The 17589-nt window shown below is 41.2% G+C and overlaps 1 protein-coding gene across 3 annotated transcripts in view; it reads left to right on the top strand.

Moving 5' to 3' along the window:
* Positions 1-418: 418 nt before the first annotated feature.
* LOC137356988 (structural maintenance of chromosomes protein 6-like) overlaps positions 419-17589 on the top strand; it is a 67102-nt gene continuing 49931 nt past the window's right edge. For all 3 annotated transcript variants that reach the window (XM_068022903.1, XM_068022922.1, XM_068022914.1), the window contains exons 1-7: positions 419-500; positions 4354-4455; positions 7155-7274; positions 13421-13519; positions 13869-14015; positions 15290-15378; positions 16220-16384. In XM_068022903.1, coding sequence (XP_067879004.1) covers positions 453-500; positions 4354-4455; positions 7155-7274; positions 13421-13519; positions 13869-14015; positions 15290-15378; positions 16220-16384 — 770 coding nt within the window. In that variant the 5' untranslated portion in view covers positions 419-452. The remainder of the gene's footprint in view (positions 501-4353; positions 4456-7154; positions 7275-13420; positions 13520-13868; positions 14016-15289; positions 15379-16219; positions 16385-17589) is intronic.

Here is a 17589-nt window from a genome sequence, read left to right as displayed (position 1 = left end):
CCCCAGCCTAGATTTGTTAGCACATAGTAGTCGGGCTGCATGTTTGATTCTCTACCCCCTCTCTCCCTGTCTGTCTATCCTGGTACCATTTATATTACACATTTGAAATTTTCTCAAACACTGCTAACCAATAAGGTTCACTCTCTGTACTGCAAGTTGACTTTTAGCTAATGCTTTAATGCGTCTTAAGCGAGACCAAGAAAAAGATCATGACTGTAGAAGGATTATGCTGGGTGGTTGTTTGCACAGCAATGTTGCTTTTCCCGATGATTTCAAATATATGCGATAGTTTCTGTCAAAACTAATTAAATTCTGTAGGGAATTAGACTACCCAAAGCACAAATACTTGGCAAAGAGGGCAATAGGTCATAATGAGGTGCAGATAACCTATTTACTAATGCAGCTCTATTTCTATACAGGTGGATAACCCAGTGTCAATTTTAACACAAGAAATGAGCAAACATTTCTTGCAATCCAAAAGTGAAGCAGATAAATATAAGGTAAGTTGTGTTGTATGTGTGGAGATATTGTGATAGCTGAAAATATAAACATTTTTAATGCAGAATGATGTACATTGTACCAAAAAAGCAGTATATTTACCCTATTTATGCAATACCAATAGTAAGTTGGGTATAATGACATTTGCTTTTGATCTTTAAGAGCCACCAGTTAAATTTAGTTAACTGTTCTTGCAGTAAGATTATCGAGTAGTTGGTATAGGCAAGGACTTTATTCATATTCCAGCTTGTTTAGTCTTGTATATAACCTTTTGAAACTGGAAGCCCTCACTCTTGTGGAAGTACGCACATTTTGTACTCTGAGACATCTTGTGATGTTACTATTGAATGTTATGCAATATATTTCAGAACTGTGAAGCAGTAAATTATGCCAGTTTACTCCCCGTTCCTCCTCCTCCTCCAAAATTATTTGACTCATAGCTAGAGTACTGTTCCTTACCAAGTAACCTACAATGTTTCAACAAGTGGAAATTTTTTCTTATCTGAATGTTGGCAGGCTATTTGGCTGTGGTATGTGAGGGAGGAGAGAGTGAGAAATATGCAGCTGAACAAGATCCCGTCATACGAACATACAAATTAGGAGCAGGAGTAGGCCACTGTCTTTGCACGCATGCACATTTCCAGCAGGGATTGCTCGAAATCTAATTATCTTTCCCTAACTTGAGATGCTGTGGCACGCTACGGCCTGGTTACAGTTGCCAAGGCTGCGTTTAGCTAACTCGGTCGATCGAAACATTTAATCTCAATTATTCAAGTAAAATTGTAATCAAAATTTCTTATGAATTTGGCTTCATGCTTTCATAATACTTGATGCTAAAATATTGGATATTTTATTTTAAAAAGTGAATAGATGATGTAGAATAAGTGTTTATTTTTAGAAAGGCCAATAATGTGCAATCCTGACCAAGTCCTGGATCACTAAGGATTGGGGTTTAAAGGATTATCTTCACTGTCTAGTGTCTACACTTGTATACAGACTGGTAGTGTCTTTGTTCAGAAAGGGAGGAACAGTAACTAATCAGTCTCCTGTAGCATTGCATTTGGGGGTTAAGAACAAGCATAGTCTTTACTTTTTTTAATTACTTCATGGGATGTGGGCATTGCTGGCAAGGCTGGCATTTATTGCCAACCCCTAATTGCCCTTGAGAAGGTGGTGGTGAACTGCTTTCTTGAATTGCTGCAGTCCATGTAGTGTAGGTACACCACAGTACTATTGGGGAGGGAGTTCCAGGATTTTGGCTCAGCGACAGCGAAGGAATGGTGATATATTTCCAAGTCAAGGTGGATTTTGATTTGGAGGGGAACTTGAAGACAGGTTAAAGGATAGGGAATAATAGGTCCATGGCGTGCATACAATTCAGTCCCCATTTTAAAGTGTCCTTTTTTAATATATATTTCCATTTTAGATTACTATTTCCACGTTTGTAATGGCAGTTGCTTATGTGAACTTGTGAAACTTTGCTTCATTCTATCATCCACTGTAATGGCACTGTCCTGCCAGTGGTGATTGTCAGAAGAGGCACTGCACTGAGTGTAATTGCAATGTGAGGTTTATTTAAGCAGTTTGCATTATAAATCTGGACATAATCTAATAATCACCCTATTAATAAAACATCTGATAATTGAAAAGCAGTGAAGAGTGAGTAAAATATTTTTCTTGGTTCATGAACCAGCATATTTGACCAAACTTGTCTGAAACATTACACTATTGCATTGCTGCACGAGCCTAGATGTTGAGCGGTGGTAGATTATTTGGAATGCAAGAGAACATTTTTCTCCAATTTTCTCCCTTGCCCAAAGTTCACATGCGTACCTTCCAGTGGGGAATCACTCAGTTGGCAGCAAAAATTCTTAAGCAGTCTCTTTCCCTTTCACAACTTTGGGACACTGCCTGAAGTTGGCCACTGTACCTTGTCCATACCTGATCCCAAACCAAGTCTGGCATCTCTTAACACCCCTATCCTTGCTCAATATTAGCTTATGATACCCTAGGGCGGCACAGTGCCGCAGTGGTTAGCACCGCAGCCTCACAGCTCCAGCGACCCGGGTTCAATTCTGGGTACTGTCTGTGTGGAGTTTGCAAGTTCTCCCTGTGTCTGCGTGGGTTTCCTCCAGGTGCTCCGGTTTCCTCCCACATGCCAAGGACTTGCAGGTTGATGGGTAAATTGGCCATTATAAATTGCCCCTAGTATAGGTAGGTGGTAGGGAAATATAGGGATGGGGATGTGGTAGGAATATGGAATTAGTGTAGGATTAGTATAAATGGGTGGTTGATGGTTGGCACAGACTCGGTGGGCCGAAGGGCCTGTTTCAGTGCTGTATCTCTAAAACTAAAAAAAAACTAATGCCTACATTCGCTTCATGGCCTTGCCCTCCTTTATTGATTAACCTCATCTAGCCATACAACACCAGCCACCAGCTCCCAAACTCTCCGTTCCTCTGACTATAGCCTTTTGTACAATCCCCACCCCATCGTTGATGGCCATGCCTTTAGCTTTATAGGCCCCACAATCTGGAATTGTCACCCTATACTGTGTACTCCACAACTTTAACCAAGCCACCAATCTTAATATCTCCTCTTTTGGCTTGGTATCCACTTTTGTCTGATTATGATCGTATGAAACACATTGGTCTGTGGTCTGTTTCTGTGATGAAGGGGCTATATAAATGTTCACCATTGTCGAAATCCATTTGCAAAATACACATTGGGCTGGATTTTACGTCGGGCAGATGGGAGCTGGCCACTGATGTAAAATTCAGTGGCGAACCCGCTGTTCCCGGCTCAGAGGATCCGTCCCGCATCTTACGGGTCCCTGGGCTTTAATTGTTCAGAGGCGGGACTTCCATCCGCTTGAGGGAGGAAGTCCTGTCTCATTAAGCTGCCAACCAGTCATTGAGCCGGCAGCTTGTAGTCCCTGCAGCGCCACAGGGAGTGGTGGCCTCTGCTGGGACTGCAGCCCAGCAGAGGACATGGAGCCAGGAGTCCAGGTAATTTAGGGTTGCCTCGCCGGGGTAATTGGTCACTCCACGGTGAGGCAAGAATGGTCGTTTGGGGAGGGGGGGGTGCGTTTCGGGTCCTGAGGGTGGTTGGGGTAGTCGGAGCAACCCTCAATCGGGCACACTATACCCGTTTGTCCGGGCCCCACCCATGGTGTGCTGGGATGCCACCAGTTTCACTGGGCGGCGTTTCACGTCTCCCGGACGCCTGCTTGTCATGGGTAAAATCCCCGTGGAGATGGGCGAAGGCCCTGAAGTAGCCACTTCAGGGCCTTGTTTGGTCTGGGGCGGGCGGCCCGTTTCTCGCGTCCCCCCTTCCCCTCTGCCCCCCTCTCCTGGCCCACATATAGTGGGGTGGAGCAGGTCACGAAGGCCTCCCGGAGCCTCCCACTCAATTTTACGCCACTCTCCCCCATTCCATCATTTGGCTCGCTGGGATGGCGTAAAATTCTGGCCATTATCTTGTAATTGAAGAACTGTGATGTGTTGACCTTAAGGTCAAATCTTTGGCTAAATACTTTGTGACTTTTATCAACTACATTTACTTGCCAGTGGGAAAGCTCCAGCTCTTAATACCAAATCAATTTCCTGGCTATTCATATATTTTGTATTTATGAGGCCTAGTTGTATGCAATTGGACTTTTGTATTTGTCTGCATGCTGATAATGACTCCACTTCAAAACATTGCTTTTTAAGCACTTTAGTATGTCCTCAAGAATCTTACAATGCACTACATAAATGCAAGTTTTTCCTTTCTTCCTCCTACCCTAAACATTTTCAGCATTCATTCAAAATAGGAATTTTAATTTGAAGAAACCAATTATGTCTTTTTTTAAAGTTCTTTATGAAAGCTACTCAGCTAGAACAGATGCGAGACGATTATTCCTATATCATGCAAACAAAGGCATTAACCAATGAAAAAATTGAAAAACAAGATGAAGTAAGTGAAAGTGTGTACAGCTCCCTTTTGTTCTAATTAATGTTGTGCCACTCAAACATGTAACTGCATCTTCACTTTGGATCTTAATCATTCCTTTGGTCTTTCTGTTGATTATTTCTTAAGTGATTCTAAGGTATTTGGTGCCTTTACTCCATCCAGTAGTTCAATGTATGTTTTGTTTTTTTTGTGAAGAGTTTCTTTCTATCAGTCTATAATTACATTTTGTTGGTGTATATCATGTCCATGTTTTACCGTCGCAGTTTAAAGTAAGTATGCTGGTAGCAAGCTCTGTACAGTATAATTGGCACATTCTAACATTAAATTTGATTTAATTTGAGTAAGAAATATTTGAAGTCCTGAAACCCTTTCTCTGCTGTTCCTGCAAGTCTTATTTTGTATAGTGTTGGTTAGTGGATGGGTGGGGGTTGGGGGGGGGGGGGGGTGGGGGGATAGGCAGAAAGAAATCTTTAAAAAAAAAATTAAGAGTTCAGCTGATTTATTTTTTAAAATTTATTTAGAGATACAACACTGAAACAGGCCCTTCGGCCCACCGAGTCTGTGCCGACCAACAACCACCCATTTATACTAATCCTACATTAATCCCATATTCCCTACCACATCCCCACCATTCTCCTCCCATCTACCTACACTAGGGGCAATTTACAATGGCCAATTTACCTATTAACCTGCAAGTCTTTGGCTGTGGGACAAAACCGGAGCACCCGGCGAAAACCCACGCAGTCACAGGGAGAACTTGCAAACTCCGCACAGGCTGTACCCATAACGGAACCCGGGTCGCTGGAGCTGTGTGGCTGAGGAGCTAGCCACTGTGCCGCCCTGATGTGCAGAGATAAGCTCCTGATCATACTGGTTTTCAAGTTTTTCTGTTGTCCTGTTTTCACCTGGACAAGTCAAATAAAAGCTGGTCTGAGCTTGAATAAAAGGCAAAATGCTGCAGATGCTGAAAATCAAGCTAAAACGGAAACCGCTGGAGATGCTTCGCAGGTCGGGCAGCATCTGTCAAGAAAACACAAGCCTGCTGACTCAACTGAGGAATGGGTTACACTTGAAATGTCAGCTGCTATATGATTTCTTGGCAGATGCTGCTGACCGGCTGAGTGTTTTCAACGTTTTGGGTTTTATTTCTGGTCTGAACTTGGATAGGGTAACTGGATTCCTCTTAATTTCTGTGCAATAATTAAGTCATATCCTCAACAGACTAGAATTGTTCGTGGTATCATGACCTGTTCAGATAACCTATCTGTCTACTTTCCTGTGAAATGCCTCCTTTAGACACTTGGCAGATTTTCAGGTCATAAACTGGCAACTGTTCTCCACATAGGATCGAATCATAGAATGTTTACAGCACCATTGGCCCATCAAGTCCGTGTTGGCTCTTTCTAAGAACTGCTTAGCTCTCCTGTCTTTGAAAAACATGGAGATTAACTTTGTAATAGGGCGCTCATGAAAAATGTGTTCACTTGAATAAGGAAACTGTAAAATAGCAAAAAGCTCCTCAGTTTTATGTTTTTCAACCCTATTATGGTTATTGTAATGTTTCGTAGACCTATCCCCATAATCCCTTAATCACTTTTTTACTGTTCTGCTGCTTGTATCATGTTCTGCTTTTTGGTTCTTTTCTGCCATAATAATCATCATGCATTTATATAGAGCTGCATTTGCCACCCGTTGGCTCAGTTTACCAAAAGTTTAATCCTTCTGATGTCATGCAAATAGTACAACCACTATTGATATTCAAACTTAAAAATTAGCTATCAAACATAAAATCTTGAATCAGAAATATTCTTGGCATTATCAAGGACCAGAAGACCTACCTGAGGTACTTTCATGTCTTTCAAATTGATGAGATAGTGTATATTGCGACCCTCTTTTCCATCCCTTTTAAGCCAATTTGTTTGTACTCATTCATACTTTGCTTCATATTCTATGTATCCTTACCTTACCTGCTAATTGCTCATGTAACATTGTCAAAAGTTTCCTGAAAATCTAAGACAATATGGACTATAGTTCCCCTGACAGCTGTCGTTGATATTGAAAATCTTTGGTTGAAGAGGGAATAATTCAAATGTATTTCTCCCTTATGCCACCCATTTCATACTGTCTGCCTCTTTGAAATAATTTATTAGTTGTTTCTGTAGAGTCTTGGAAGTAAGTGTGCTTTGTTGATGTCAGGCATGAGATCCTCCCTTTCCTAAATCCATGTCAACTGTTCTTTTTAATAAGCTATGCTTTCACAACTGCTCACCACTTGACTCAAATCATTTCAAATAATTGTCCTACAAATAAAAATTAGCTTTGTAATCAAAGATTACATTTGATTTGTTAATACCTGCCTGACTTTGTTTTTCATATATTTGGCAAAATAAAATATATAGAATAGCATAACAGCACATACCAAGATGCTGCCAGATTTTAGATTTGATGTGACAAAATCATAGCTTTGCATTTTCAAGCTGGTAACATCTCAACACAACCATGTTTCATTGCCTTACATACCACTGCAGACACTTTGTCCTTTTATATAATGAATATTACTTAAAATATAATTTATTTACATATGTTTTGATTCACGGTTCAGTCCATTAGTAGTGATTTGGAAAATGGAAATGTACCCTCTTTGTACTTCAATATACAGTTTTTGTAATTTGTATTTTGTGTGATTTCAATCTTTTAAAAAGAACCTATCTGAGCTAAAGGATCAAGTTAAGCAAAAGGAAGACCGTTATAAAAGCCTTTCTTCACTGAATGAACTACAGGAGAAACTGGAACAACTTAGGAATCAGATGGCATGGGCATTGGTGAGCAATTTGAAATTGTAATTTCTGTGGGGGGGGGGGGGGGGAGAAGATGTTAGGATCAGGATCAATACTTTTTTTTTTCTTGTGTATAAATTGTCACACAAACATAGATGGCAGATGATAGTAGTGATGGTTGTGAAATATATTTGTCCCTTAACAGACCAACCTCACATTTCCTACCTTTTTTGGGTTATTTATTAGTTGGACACTTGCCTCTGCAGAGCCTGGGAAGGAAATGTGCCCTGTTGATATGGGACATGAGGTTCTCGTAAGGGCCTGATAGTACTGATGTGTTGTTGGATTGATAACGTGATCCAGTGACTTTCTTCTTCAAGTTCATGGTGTCCAATTAGGCTGTCAATGGGCCAGCTATGCTACAATTAATAGCAACTAGTAATGCTGGTGTCTTAATGGTAGTAGAAGATTGCTTCTGCTTTAATGAAATGGATTTGAACCAAGCTCTAAAGAGCTTTAACCAAAAATTCCAAGATGAGTAGAAGTATTTAAACAGAAAATTAGTCAATTGCTTGAAAAAGAATAATATTGCAGGAAATGAGAATTCCAAAGATTCACTTCACTCAAAGGATTGTGAAGCTTTGGAATTCTCTACCCCAGAGGGTTGTGGATGCTCCATCGTTGAATGCATTTAAAGCTGGGATGGACAGATTTTTGGTGTCTCGGAATCAAGGGATATGGAGAGTGGGTGAAAAGTGAAGTTGAAGCTCGAGATCAGCCGTGATCGTACTGAATGGTGGAGCAGGCTTGACGGGCCATACGGTCTACTTCTGCTCCTATTTCTTGTGTTCTTTTAAGTGGCTAATGTGGAAAAAAACACCAGCACAGACTTGATGGAACAAAAGGCGTCTTCCTGTATTGTCATGACCAATGATTTTTTAAAAAATCCCTCTTGGGCATTATTGAAAGTATTTCCCTGTTGTAAATAAAGTACTGCAACTTATTCTGATAGTGAAGGTTGTCTATTTATTTTCAAGTAAAATTTTATATTCAGTAGGTCAAAGTAGAATTTGTGTTGGATTTCCTGTAAATTTAGCAAAAGCATTGCAGTCATGTTCAAGTAATCTTTTCATCCCTTATAAACTTTAGATCATGTAGTCTCTTATGCTATTGTGTGGTATTTAAAAAAATATGTAGAAAGATATAAATCATGAAGCCAATGAATTCTTACTGTATGTGTACTGCTTGACTGACTTTTCATATTGCAGTTCATAATTGTTTATACCTGACATGATGTGACTTGTACCCCTTGTTGTGGTGATCATAATCGATGGATAGTTGAAGTGAATTTTGTTAAGCATATGTGATGAACAGGTGTGAAATATCAAAATTTGCTGCATCTGTTTCATGTTCTGCAACCTGGGTGTGTGTGTCGTGCATAGCCGAGTGTGAACAATCTTTGGCCAGTATGTGCTATGTAGTATAATATATGGTTTAGCTCAAATGCAAAAGGTTGAAACGATGGGTCAAATAGTGCTACCAAGTATTTTGTTATGCATTGTATGTGCTATATATAAGACAGTAATAATATTTGTTTCATTAGAACTAATCAGGTGTTCATCCTCTCAAATGTGAAAGCCAGAATATAAATCTGACCTCCACAATTAATTAGAATTAGAATATTACAGCGCAGTACAGGCCCTTCGGCCCTCGATGTTGCGCCGAGCTGTGAAACCATCTGACCTACACTATTCCATTTTCATCCATGTGTCTATCCAATGTCCACTTAAATGCCCTTAAAGTTGGCGAATCTACTACTGCTGCAGGCAGGGCATTCCACGCCCTTACTACTCTCTGAGTAAAGAAACTACCTCTCACATCTGTCCTATATCTATCACCCCTCAACTTGAAGCTATGTCCCCTCGTGTTTGCCATCACCATCCGAGGAAAAAGACGCTCACTATCCACCCTATCTAACCCTCTGATTATCTTATATGTCTCTATTAAGTCACCTCTCCTCCTCCTTCTCTCCAACGAAAACAACCTCAAGTCCCTCAGCCTTTCCTCGTAAGACCTTCCCTCCATACCAGGCAACATCCTAGTAAATCTCCTCTGCACCCTTTCCATAGCTTCCACATCCTTTCTATAATGCGGTGACCAGAACTGCACGCAATAATCCAGCTGCGGTCTCACCAGAGTCTTGTACAGCTGCAGCATGACCTCGTGGCTCCGAAACTCGACCCCCCTACTAATAAAAGCTAACACACCATATGCCTTCTTGACAGCCCTATTAACCTGGTTAGCAACCTTCAGTGATTTATGCACCTGGACACCAAGATCTCTCTGCTCATCTACACTAACAAGAATCTTCCCATTAGCCCAGTACTCTGCATTCCTGTTACTCCTTCCAAAGTGTATCACCTCACACTTTTCCGCATTAAACTCCATTTGCCATCTCTCAGCCCAGCTCTGCAGCCTATCTATGTCTCTCTGTACCCTACAACATCCTTCGGCACTATCCACAACTCCACCGACCTTAGTGTCATCTGCAAATTTACTAACCCACCCTTCTACACCCTCTTCCAGGTCATTTATAAAAATGACAAACAGCAATGGCCCCAAAACAGATCCTTGCGGTACACCACTAGTAACTAAACTCCAGGATGAACATTTGCCATCAACCACCACCCTCTGTCTTCTTTCAGCTAGCCAATTTCTGATCCAAAGCTCTAAATCACCTTCAACCCCATACTTCCGTATTTTCTGCAATAGCCTACCGTGGGGAACCTTATCAAACGCCTTACTGAAATCCATATACACCACATCCACTGCTTTACCCTCATCCACCTGTTTGGTCACCTTCTCGAAAAACTCAATAAGGTTTGTGAGGCACGACCTACCCGTCACAAAACCGTGCTGACTATCTCTAATGTACTTATTCTTTTCAAGATGATTATAAATCCTGTCTCTTATAACCTTTTCCAACATTTTACCCACAACCGAAGTGAGGCTCACAGGTCTATAATTACCAGGGCTGTCTCTACTCCCCTTCTTGAACAAGGGGACAACATTTGCAATCCTCCAGTCTTCCGGCACTATTCCTGTCGACAATGACGACATAAAGATCAAGGACAAAGGCTCTGCAATCTCCTCCCTAGCTTCCCAGAGAATCCTAGGATAAATCCCATCTGGCCCAGGGGACTTATCTATTTTCACACTTTCCAAAATTGCTAACACCTCCTCCTTGTGAACCTCAATCCCATCTAGCCTCGTAGCCTGAATCTCAGTATTCTCAACAACATTTTCTTTCTCTACTGTAAATACTGACGCAAAATATTCATTTAACACTTCCCCTATCTCCTCTGATTCCACACACAACTTCCCACTACTATCCTTGATTGGCCCTAATCTAACTCTAGTCATTCTTTTATTCCTGATATACCTATAGAAAGCCTTAGGGTTTTCCCTGATCCGATCCACCAATGACTTCTCGTGTCCTCTCCTTGCTCTCCTTAGCTCTCCCTTTAGATCCTTCCTGGCTAGCTTGTAGCTCTCAAGCGCCCTAACTGAGCCTTCACGTCTCATCCTAACATATGCCTTCTTCTTCCTCTTGACAAGCGCTTCAACTTCTTTAGTAAACCACGGCTCCCTCGCTCGACAACTTCCTCCCTGCCTGACAGGTACATACTTATCAAGGACACGCAGTAGCTGCTCCTTGAATAAGCTCCACATTTCGATTGTTCCCATCCCCTGCAGTTTCCTTCCCCATCCTACGCATCCTAAATCTTGCCTAATCGCATCATAATTTCCTTTCCCCCAGTTATAATTCTTGCCCTGAGGTATATACCTGTCCCTGCCCATCGCTAAGGTAAACCTAACCGAATTGTGATCACTGTCACCAAAGTGCTCACCTACATCTAAATCTAACACCTGGCCGGGTTCATTTCCCAGTACCAAATCCAATGTGGCATCGCCCCTGGTTGGCCTGTCTACATACTGTGTCAGAAAACCCTCCTGCACACACTGGACAAAAACTGACCCATCTAAAGTACTCGAACTATAGTATTTCCAGTCGATATTTGGAAAGTTAAAGTCCCCCATAACAACTACCCTGTTACTCTCACCCCTGTCGAGAATCATCTTCGCTATCCTTTCCTCTACATCTCTGGAACTATTCGGAGGTCTATAAAAGACTCCCAACAGGGTAACCTCACCTCTCCTGTTTCTAACCTCAGCCCATACTACCTCAGTAGACGAGTCCTCAAACGTCCTTTCTGTCGCTGTAATACTCTCCTTGATTAACAATGCCACACCCCCCCTCTTTTACCATCTTCTCTGTTCTTACTGAAACATCTAAATCCCGGAATCTGCAACATCCATTCCTGCCCCTGCTCTACCCATGTCTCCGAAATGGCCACTACATCGAGATCCCAGGTACCAACCCATGCTGCAAGCTCACCCACCTTATTCCGGATGCTCCTGGCGTTGAAATAGACACACTTTAAACCAGGTTCTTGCTTGCCAGCGCCCTCTTGCTTCCTTGTAACCATATCCCTGACCTCACTACTCTCAACATCCTGTACACTGGCACTACAATTTGGGTTCCCATTCCCCTGCTGAATTAGTTTAAACCCCCCCGAAGAGCACTAGCAAACCTCCCCCCACCAGGATATTGGTACCCCTCTGGTTCAGGTGAAGACCATCCTGTTTGTAGAGGTCCCACCTACCCCAGAAAGAGCCCCAATTATCCAGGAAACCAAATCCCTCCCTCCTGCACCATCCCTGCAGCCACGTGTTCAACTCCTCTCTCTCCCTATTCCTCGCTTCGCTATCACGTGGCACGGGCAACAACCCAGAGATAACAACTCTGTTTGTTCTCGCTCTAAGCTTCCACCCTAGCTCCCTAAATTTCTGTCTTAAATCCCCATCTCTCTTCCTACCTATGTCGTTGGTGCCTATGTGGACCACGACTTGGGGCTGCTCCCCCTCCCCATTAAGGATCCCAAAAACACGATCCGAGACATCACGAACCCTGGCACCTGGGAGGCAACATACCAACCGTGAGTCTCTCTCGTTCCCACAGAACCTCCTATCTGTTCCCCTAACTATGGAGTCCCCAATGACTAATATTCTGCTCCTCTTCCCCCTTCCCTTCTGAGCAACAGGGACAGACTCTGTGCCAGATATCTGTACCCCATTGCTTACCCCTGGTAAGTCGTCCCCCGCAACAGTATCCAAAACGGTATACCTGTTGTTGAGGGAAACAGCCACAGGGGATCCCTGCACTGCCTGCTGGTTCCCTCTCCTTCCCCTGACGGTAACCCATCTACCTACTTCTTTTACCTGAGGTGTGACTACCTCCCCATAACTCCTCTCAATAACCTCCTCCGCCTCCCGAATGATCCGAAGTTCATCCTGCTCCAGCTCCAGTTCCCTAACGCGGTTCTCGAGGAGCTGGAGTTGGGTGCACTTCCCACAGATGCAGTCAGCAGGGACACTCTTGGCGACCCTTACCTCCCACATTCTGCAGGAGGAACATACAACTGCCTTAATCTCCATTCCCACTATTCCAAATTCCCAACAAATCTACTGAAAAACCAAAAAAACAAAAAGTCAAAACTTGTTAGGTTAGCAATCCAACGGACAGAACTTCCCAAATAAAAAGTTTACCTTATCAACACACCAGAGTCCTTTTTTTTTGGTTAGAGGAGGAGGGTGGGTGGGAGACACTACACGTGTAGTGTCTCGGGTACAGCCACCACACAAATATATACCTTTTTCCTTACCCAGCAGTCCCCTGGTCCTCCGAAAACAAAAGGGAATTCACTTTTAAACTTACGCTGAAATTGACTTCTCAGCTGTAAGCCCGTTCACGCACCTCCGTTGCTATCAACGCTGCAGTCACCGAAACTAAAAATTGTATTAATTGTAATTGTATTAAAAATGCATTTGTTTTTACAGTTTTGCATTTTGGTATGGAGTAAACACACAAATTTTAGGCATGTTAAAGAGACTTAAAAATAATTACATGTTGCATTTACAAATTATAGGTTCCATGGATTTGAAAATCTAGCATGTGGCAATTTTCTTAGCTTGCTCATGTTCTCTGCACAGTAGAAAATTTGACCCATGGAATTTAATTAGAAATTGTAACTGGAAAAGAGTACATTTTTAAAATTTTGTATTATAAGGTCATTGAAGTTGAAAAGCACCTGCAACCAATAAAAGATCGTATTAAAACTGAAGAAAGTCGCAGTGTTAAATATGATCAGAAAGTAGAGGAATGGCAGGTGGGTCGCAATTTTGCTTCATTCATTTCCTTGGGCATTTACTTTGTTTTTCTATGTTACTGACTAAGTTTTGACTAATTTACACTTGGATTTAAGGGAATTGGATAAATACTTGAAGGGGATAAATTTGCCGGGCTATGGGAAAGAGCAGGGGAGTGGAATTAATTGTATATCTCTACCAAAGAGCTGGCACAGGCACAATGGACTGAATGGCCTCCTGCGCTTTATCTTTCTATGCTTCTACAATCAATTGTCTACATTTAGACATTGCTTCTACTGAAGTATAGAAATTACCACTTTTTGTTTGAAGATAAAATTAAAACACTGATTTTATTCTCTTGCTCTGTAGGTTAAAGTCAATGAGGCAGAAGAACATTTTAAGGCAGTTCAGAATCAGTTACAGAAGATTACAGAAGAGGCACAAGTATTACGACCACAATGTACGACTTTAAAAGATGATGTACAAAGGAAAAACAAAGCGTGCAAAGAGACTGAGGTCAGTAGTTTTAATGAGGTACAGTAAAACTGTGTGTCGATGTTTTTGATGTGTATATATTGGATAACATACAGTTCATTAGGAAAGTTCAAATGGTTAACAGCTTCATCTCAAATCTAAAATTTAGTGCATTGGAACACATTCCAGATTGGAGTACCGTCTAACCAGCTTTCAGCATAGATTTAGGAAATGGATAAAAATCTTCTACTTTCCTTTCTTATTTTACCATGTGTTGGTCTGAATTCCAGTCTTCCCCTTGTCCTCGCCTTGTCCTTAGAATTCCTAGGAGCATGGATTGCATTAAACATTGCCATCTATGGCAAAGGCCTGCTCCGGTCAGGAAAAAAAACCTGACCCGAACCCAACAGGACCACATCGGACCCGAGCCTGACCCGACCACCAGAATGTTCCCTTTACCTACCTTGCGACTCCCTGACCCGACCCGAGCCCGAAAGTCGGATCCAGAAGAGCGACATGTCATCTGGTTCGGGTCGGGTTCAGGCCTTTAATCTATGGCACGCATTTGGAGAAACTAACCTCCCATGTTTACTTCACAACCTCTTCCAGAAGATCCAGGAATTCGGCTGGTTCTTCGGAGATGGGTTGTACTACTTCAAAGTAGAGGACAAATATATCATACCAGATAACGTCATACACGCATGCAAGCCCCATGCTAGCGACTAGCTTTAAATGCACTAATGTAAGCAAGGCCAAAACTTGCAAACCAATACAAAAGTTTCTTCCTTTTCTCTCTTTTTTTTCCCACCACCCACCTCCCCCCAAAAAAGTAATCTCTAAAGCTCAACCTGAAGGATGCAATAAATTGCTTATACTGTCCTTGGGAAGACTAAGCATAATAGAGGAATGTGTTCTTCCGTCTTTACTGTTTACTTCAGATGTCACTTCTTGTTTGAGTTTTCAAAATTAGTACTTTGATTTTATTTGCTTGCTTAGGTTTCTACACTGATGAAATCAAGATTTTATAAGTCAAATTTATTTGTAACCTTTTGGTTACCTGTCTTAATATCCCCTTGTATGGCTCAGCATCATATTTTGTCTAATAACACTGTGAAGCACTTTAGAACATTTTACTATGCTAAGGATACTTCATAAATGCAAGTTGTTTTTAACTTCAAGCTATAAATCCAATCTTGTATTTGACTTCATATTTATTTATTTTCCATGTAATTGTCAAATTTAGCAGAACAATTCTGTACTTGGTACTAAGCAGTAGTTACTGTAATTGTGTTCTCTATCAAATATATTGCTTATAGGCAACATTCCATCGCTACAGGACACAGTTGAAACAACTTGAAAAAGACCACGACCAGTTACAGAGAAGAATTGAAGAACTGCAAAATAGGTGAGAGCATTATTTGTATGGTCTTGGAAGAATTATCAGCAAGTTTTATTCTGAGGAATATATATGGTGACTTTTAGAGTAAATCAAATAGTTATGTCTTCATTTTTTTTTTAAGAGTTCTATTTGACCCTGATCTGACTTTCTGCACCCGTATCCTCTTCACTGTCATTGCCTTATTCCACCTCCATAACACTGCCCATGTCCGTCCTGCCTCAGCTCATTCGCTGCTGAAACCCTCATCCATACCTTTGTCACCTCTAGACTCCATTATTCCAATGCTCTTTTGGCTGGCATCCCACTTGCACCCTCATCCATACTCTGCTGCCCTTATCCTAACTTGCACAGGTATCGTTCACTGATCAGTCCTGTGCTTGCTGATCTACCTTGGCTCCCAGACAACCCAATGCTTTGATTTTAAAATTCTCATCCTTGTTTTCAACTCCCTGCATGGCCCTGCCTCTCACTCCCTAATCCTCTCTGCCTCTCCACAGCTCATGCCTCCTATAAGCCACTCCTTAAAGCCTACCTCGTTGACTAACCTTTTGATTACCTGTCTTAATATCCCCTTGTATGGCTCAGCATCATATTTTGTCTAATAACACTGTGAAGCACTTTAGAACATTTTACTATGCTAAGGATACTTCATAAATGCAAGTTGTTTTTAACTTCAAGCTATAAATCCAATCTTGTATTTGACTTCATATTTATTTATTTTCCATGTAATTGTCAAATTTAGCAGAACAATTCTGTACTTGGTACTAAGCAGTAGTTACTGTAATTGTTCTCTCTATCAAATATATTTACCACTATGATAACTTGCTTCAATTTTATTTCAAAACAGTGTAAATCAAAGTTCAGAGGCTGACCTCAGAGAGCGGCAGGAAAGAATTAGCAATCTGCAAAATCAGCTGAAAGCATTGGAGGACCAAGAGGTCACTACCTCCCAGCAGCTGGCACAGTTTCAACATGCAATCAGCAAGTCTAAAGATGAACAGGATAAACTTGGGTTGGTAACTTAGAGTAGAGACAAGTCACTGATATAGGTAGTCACTGCTAGTATCAGACAGTATTGCTATCTGCATGATCACATAGGCAATAAGATAATTCAATAGCTTTTAAATTACTGATAACTGAGGTGTAGCACTCATATGACTTTGTACATTTTGTGTCATTCTGTCCGTAATTATTCAAATATGAAATTGACAAACTTATCAGTGTAGATAATACAAAATAAGTTTGGATTGAAAATATTAAGCTTTAGTACATTTAAAACCCATGTATGATGATGTACTGTAAAAATGGCAATGTTAAAGTGGCAATATTGACAATTGGATTTGTACTGCTGAGCTAATTCAAGGTTCCACTAGATTTCCAATGAGGCCTTACACAGAGCTGGAATTATGGAAAATAACTGAACTTGGAAGGAAAAAAAGTGTAATCTAAATATTGTGGCATGAGCTGGTCAGTAAGGATAGAAGTCGTGAATTATTTGTTTTCGGGCTAGAATTCATAAACTGTTTGAGTGCAGGCTTTTAAAAAAAATGCATTTTATTTTGCAAACTTCTCTGGTGTTTTAATTACCTTACTTTTTTTTATTGCAAGCAGAGATCCACTTGAAGACTTGTTAGCACATTATCATTAAGATATTGACATCAGTCACTCATGCTATCCACCTAAAGCATTTATAAACAGTTAATGAGGTTTGAATTAAGAATCAGCAAAAATCTGAGAATTTTTCTATTAATTTAAAAACAATTTTGTATGGTATCGGGGACAAAGTATATTGTTTTGAGGCAGAAATCAAGTTCCAAGAGGAAACGTCACAAGTAGGAGTACGCCATTCAGACCCTTGAGCCTGTTTCACAGTTCAATGAGATCATGCCTGATTTGTGAGTTGAATCCATATACCTTTAATACCTTTGGCTAAAAATCCATTAATCTCCAATTTAAAATTAACTATTGATCTCTCATCAATTTCCATTTCTGGAAAAGAGTTCCAAACTTCTACCACCCATTGGGCTGAATTTTACAGAAGCCTCATGGTGGCACCCCCCCACACCACTCGGTGATGGGACTGCCATTAACATATTGACATAAATTTAAATCACTGAATTAGTTACCTTTACGTTCCTACCACTTGTCCAGGTGTGATATTCATGCTGGTGGCTGGCACTCCCATGCTTTTGGATCCCCGTCCAGGGAACAGAGGGT

Source organism: Heterodontus francisci, chromosome 3 (genome assembly GCF_036365525.1).
Source record: "Heterodontus francisci isolate sHetFra1 chromosome 3, sHetFra1.hap1, whole genome shotgun sequence".
Taxonomy (NCBI): domain Eukaryota; kingdom Metazoa; phylum Chordata; class Chondrichthyes; order Heterodontiformes; family Heterodontidae; genus Heterodontus; species Heterodontus francisci.
Note: the sequence above shows the minus strand (reverse complement) of the source record. Positions and strands in the feature narration are given on the sequence as shown.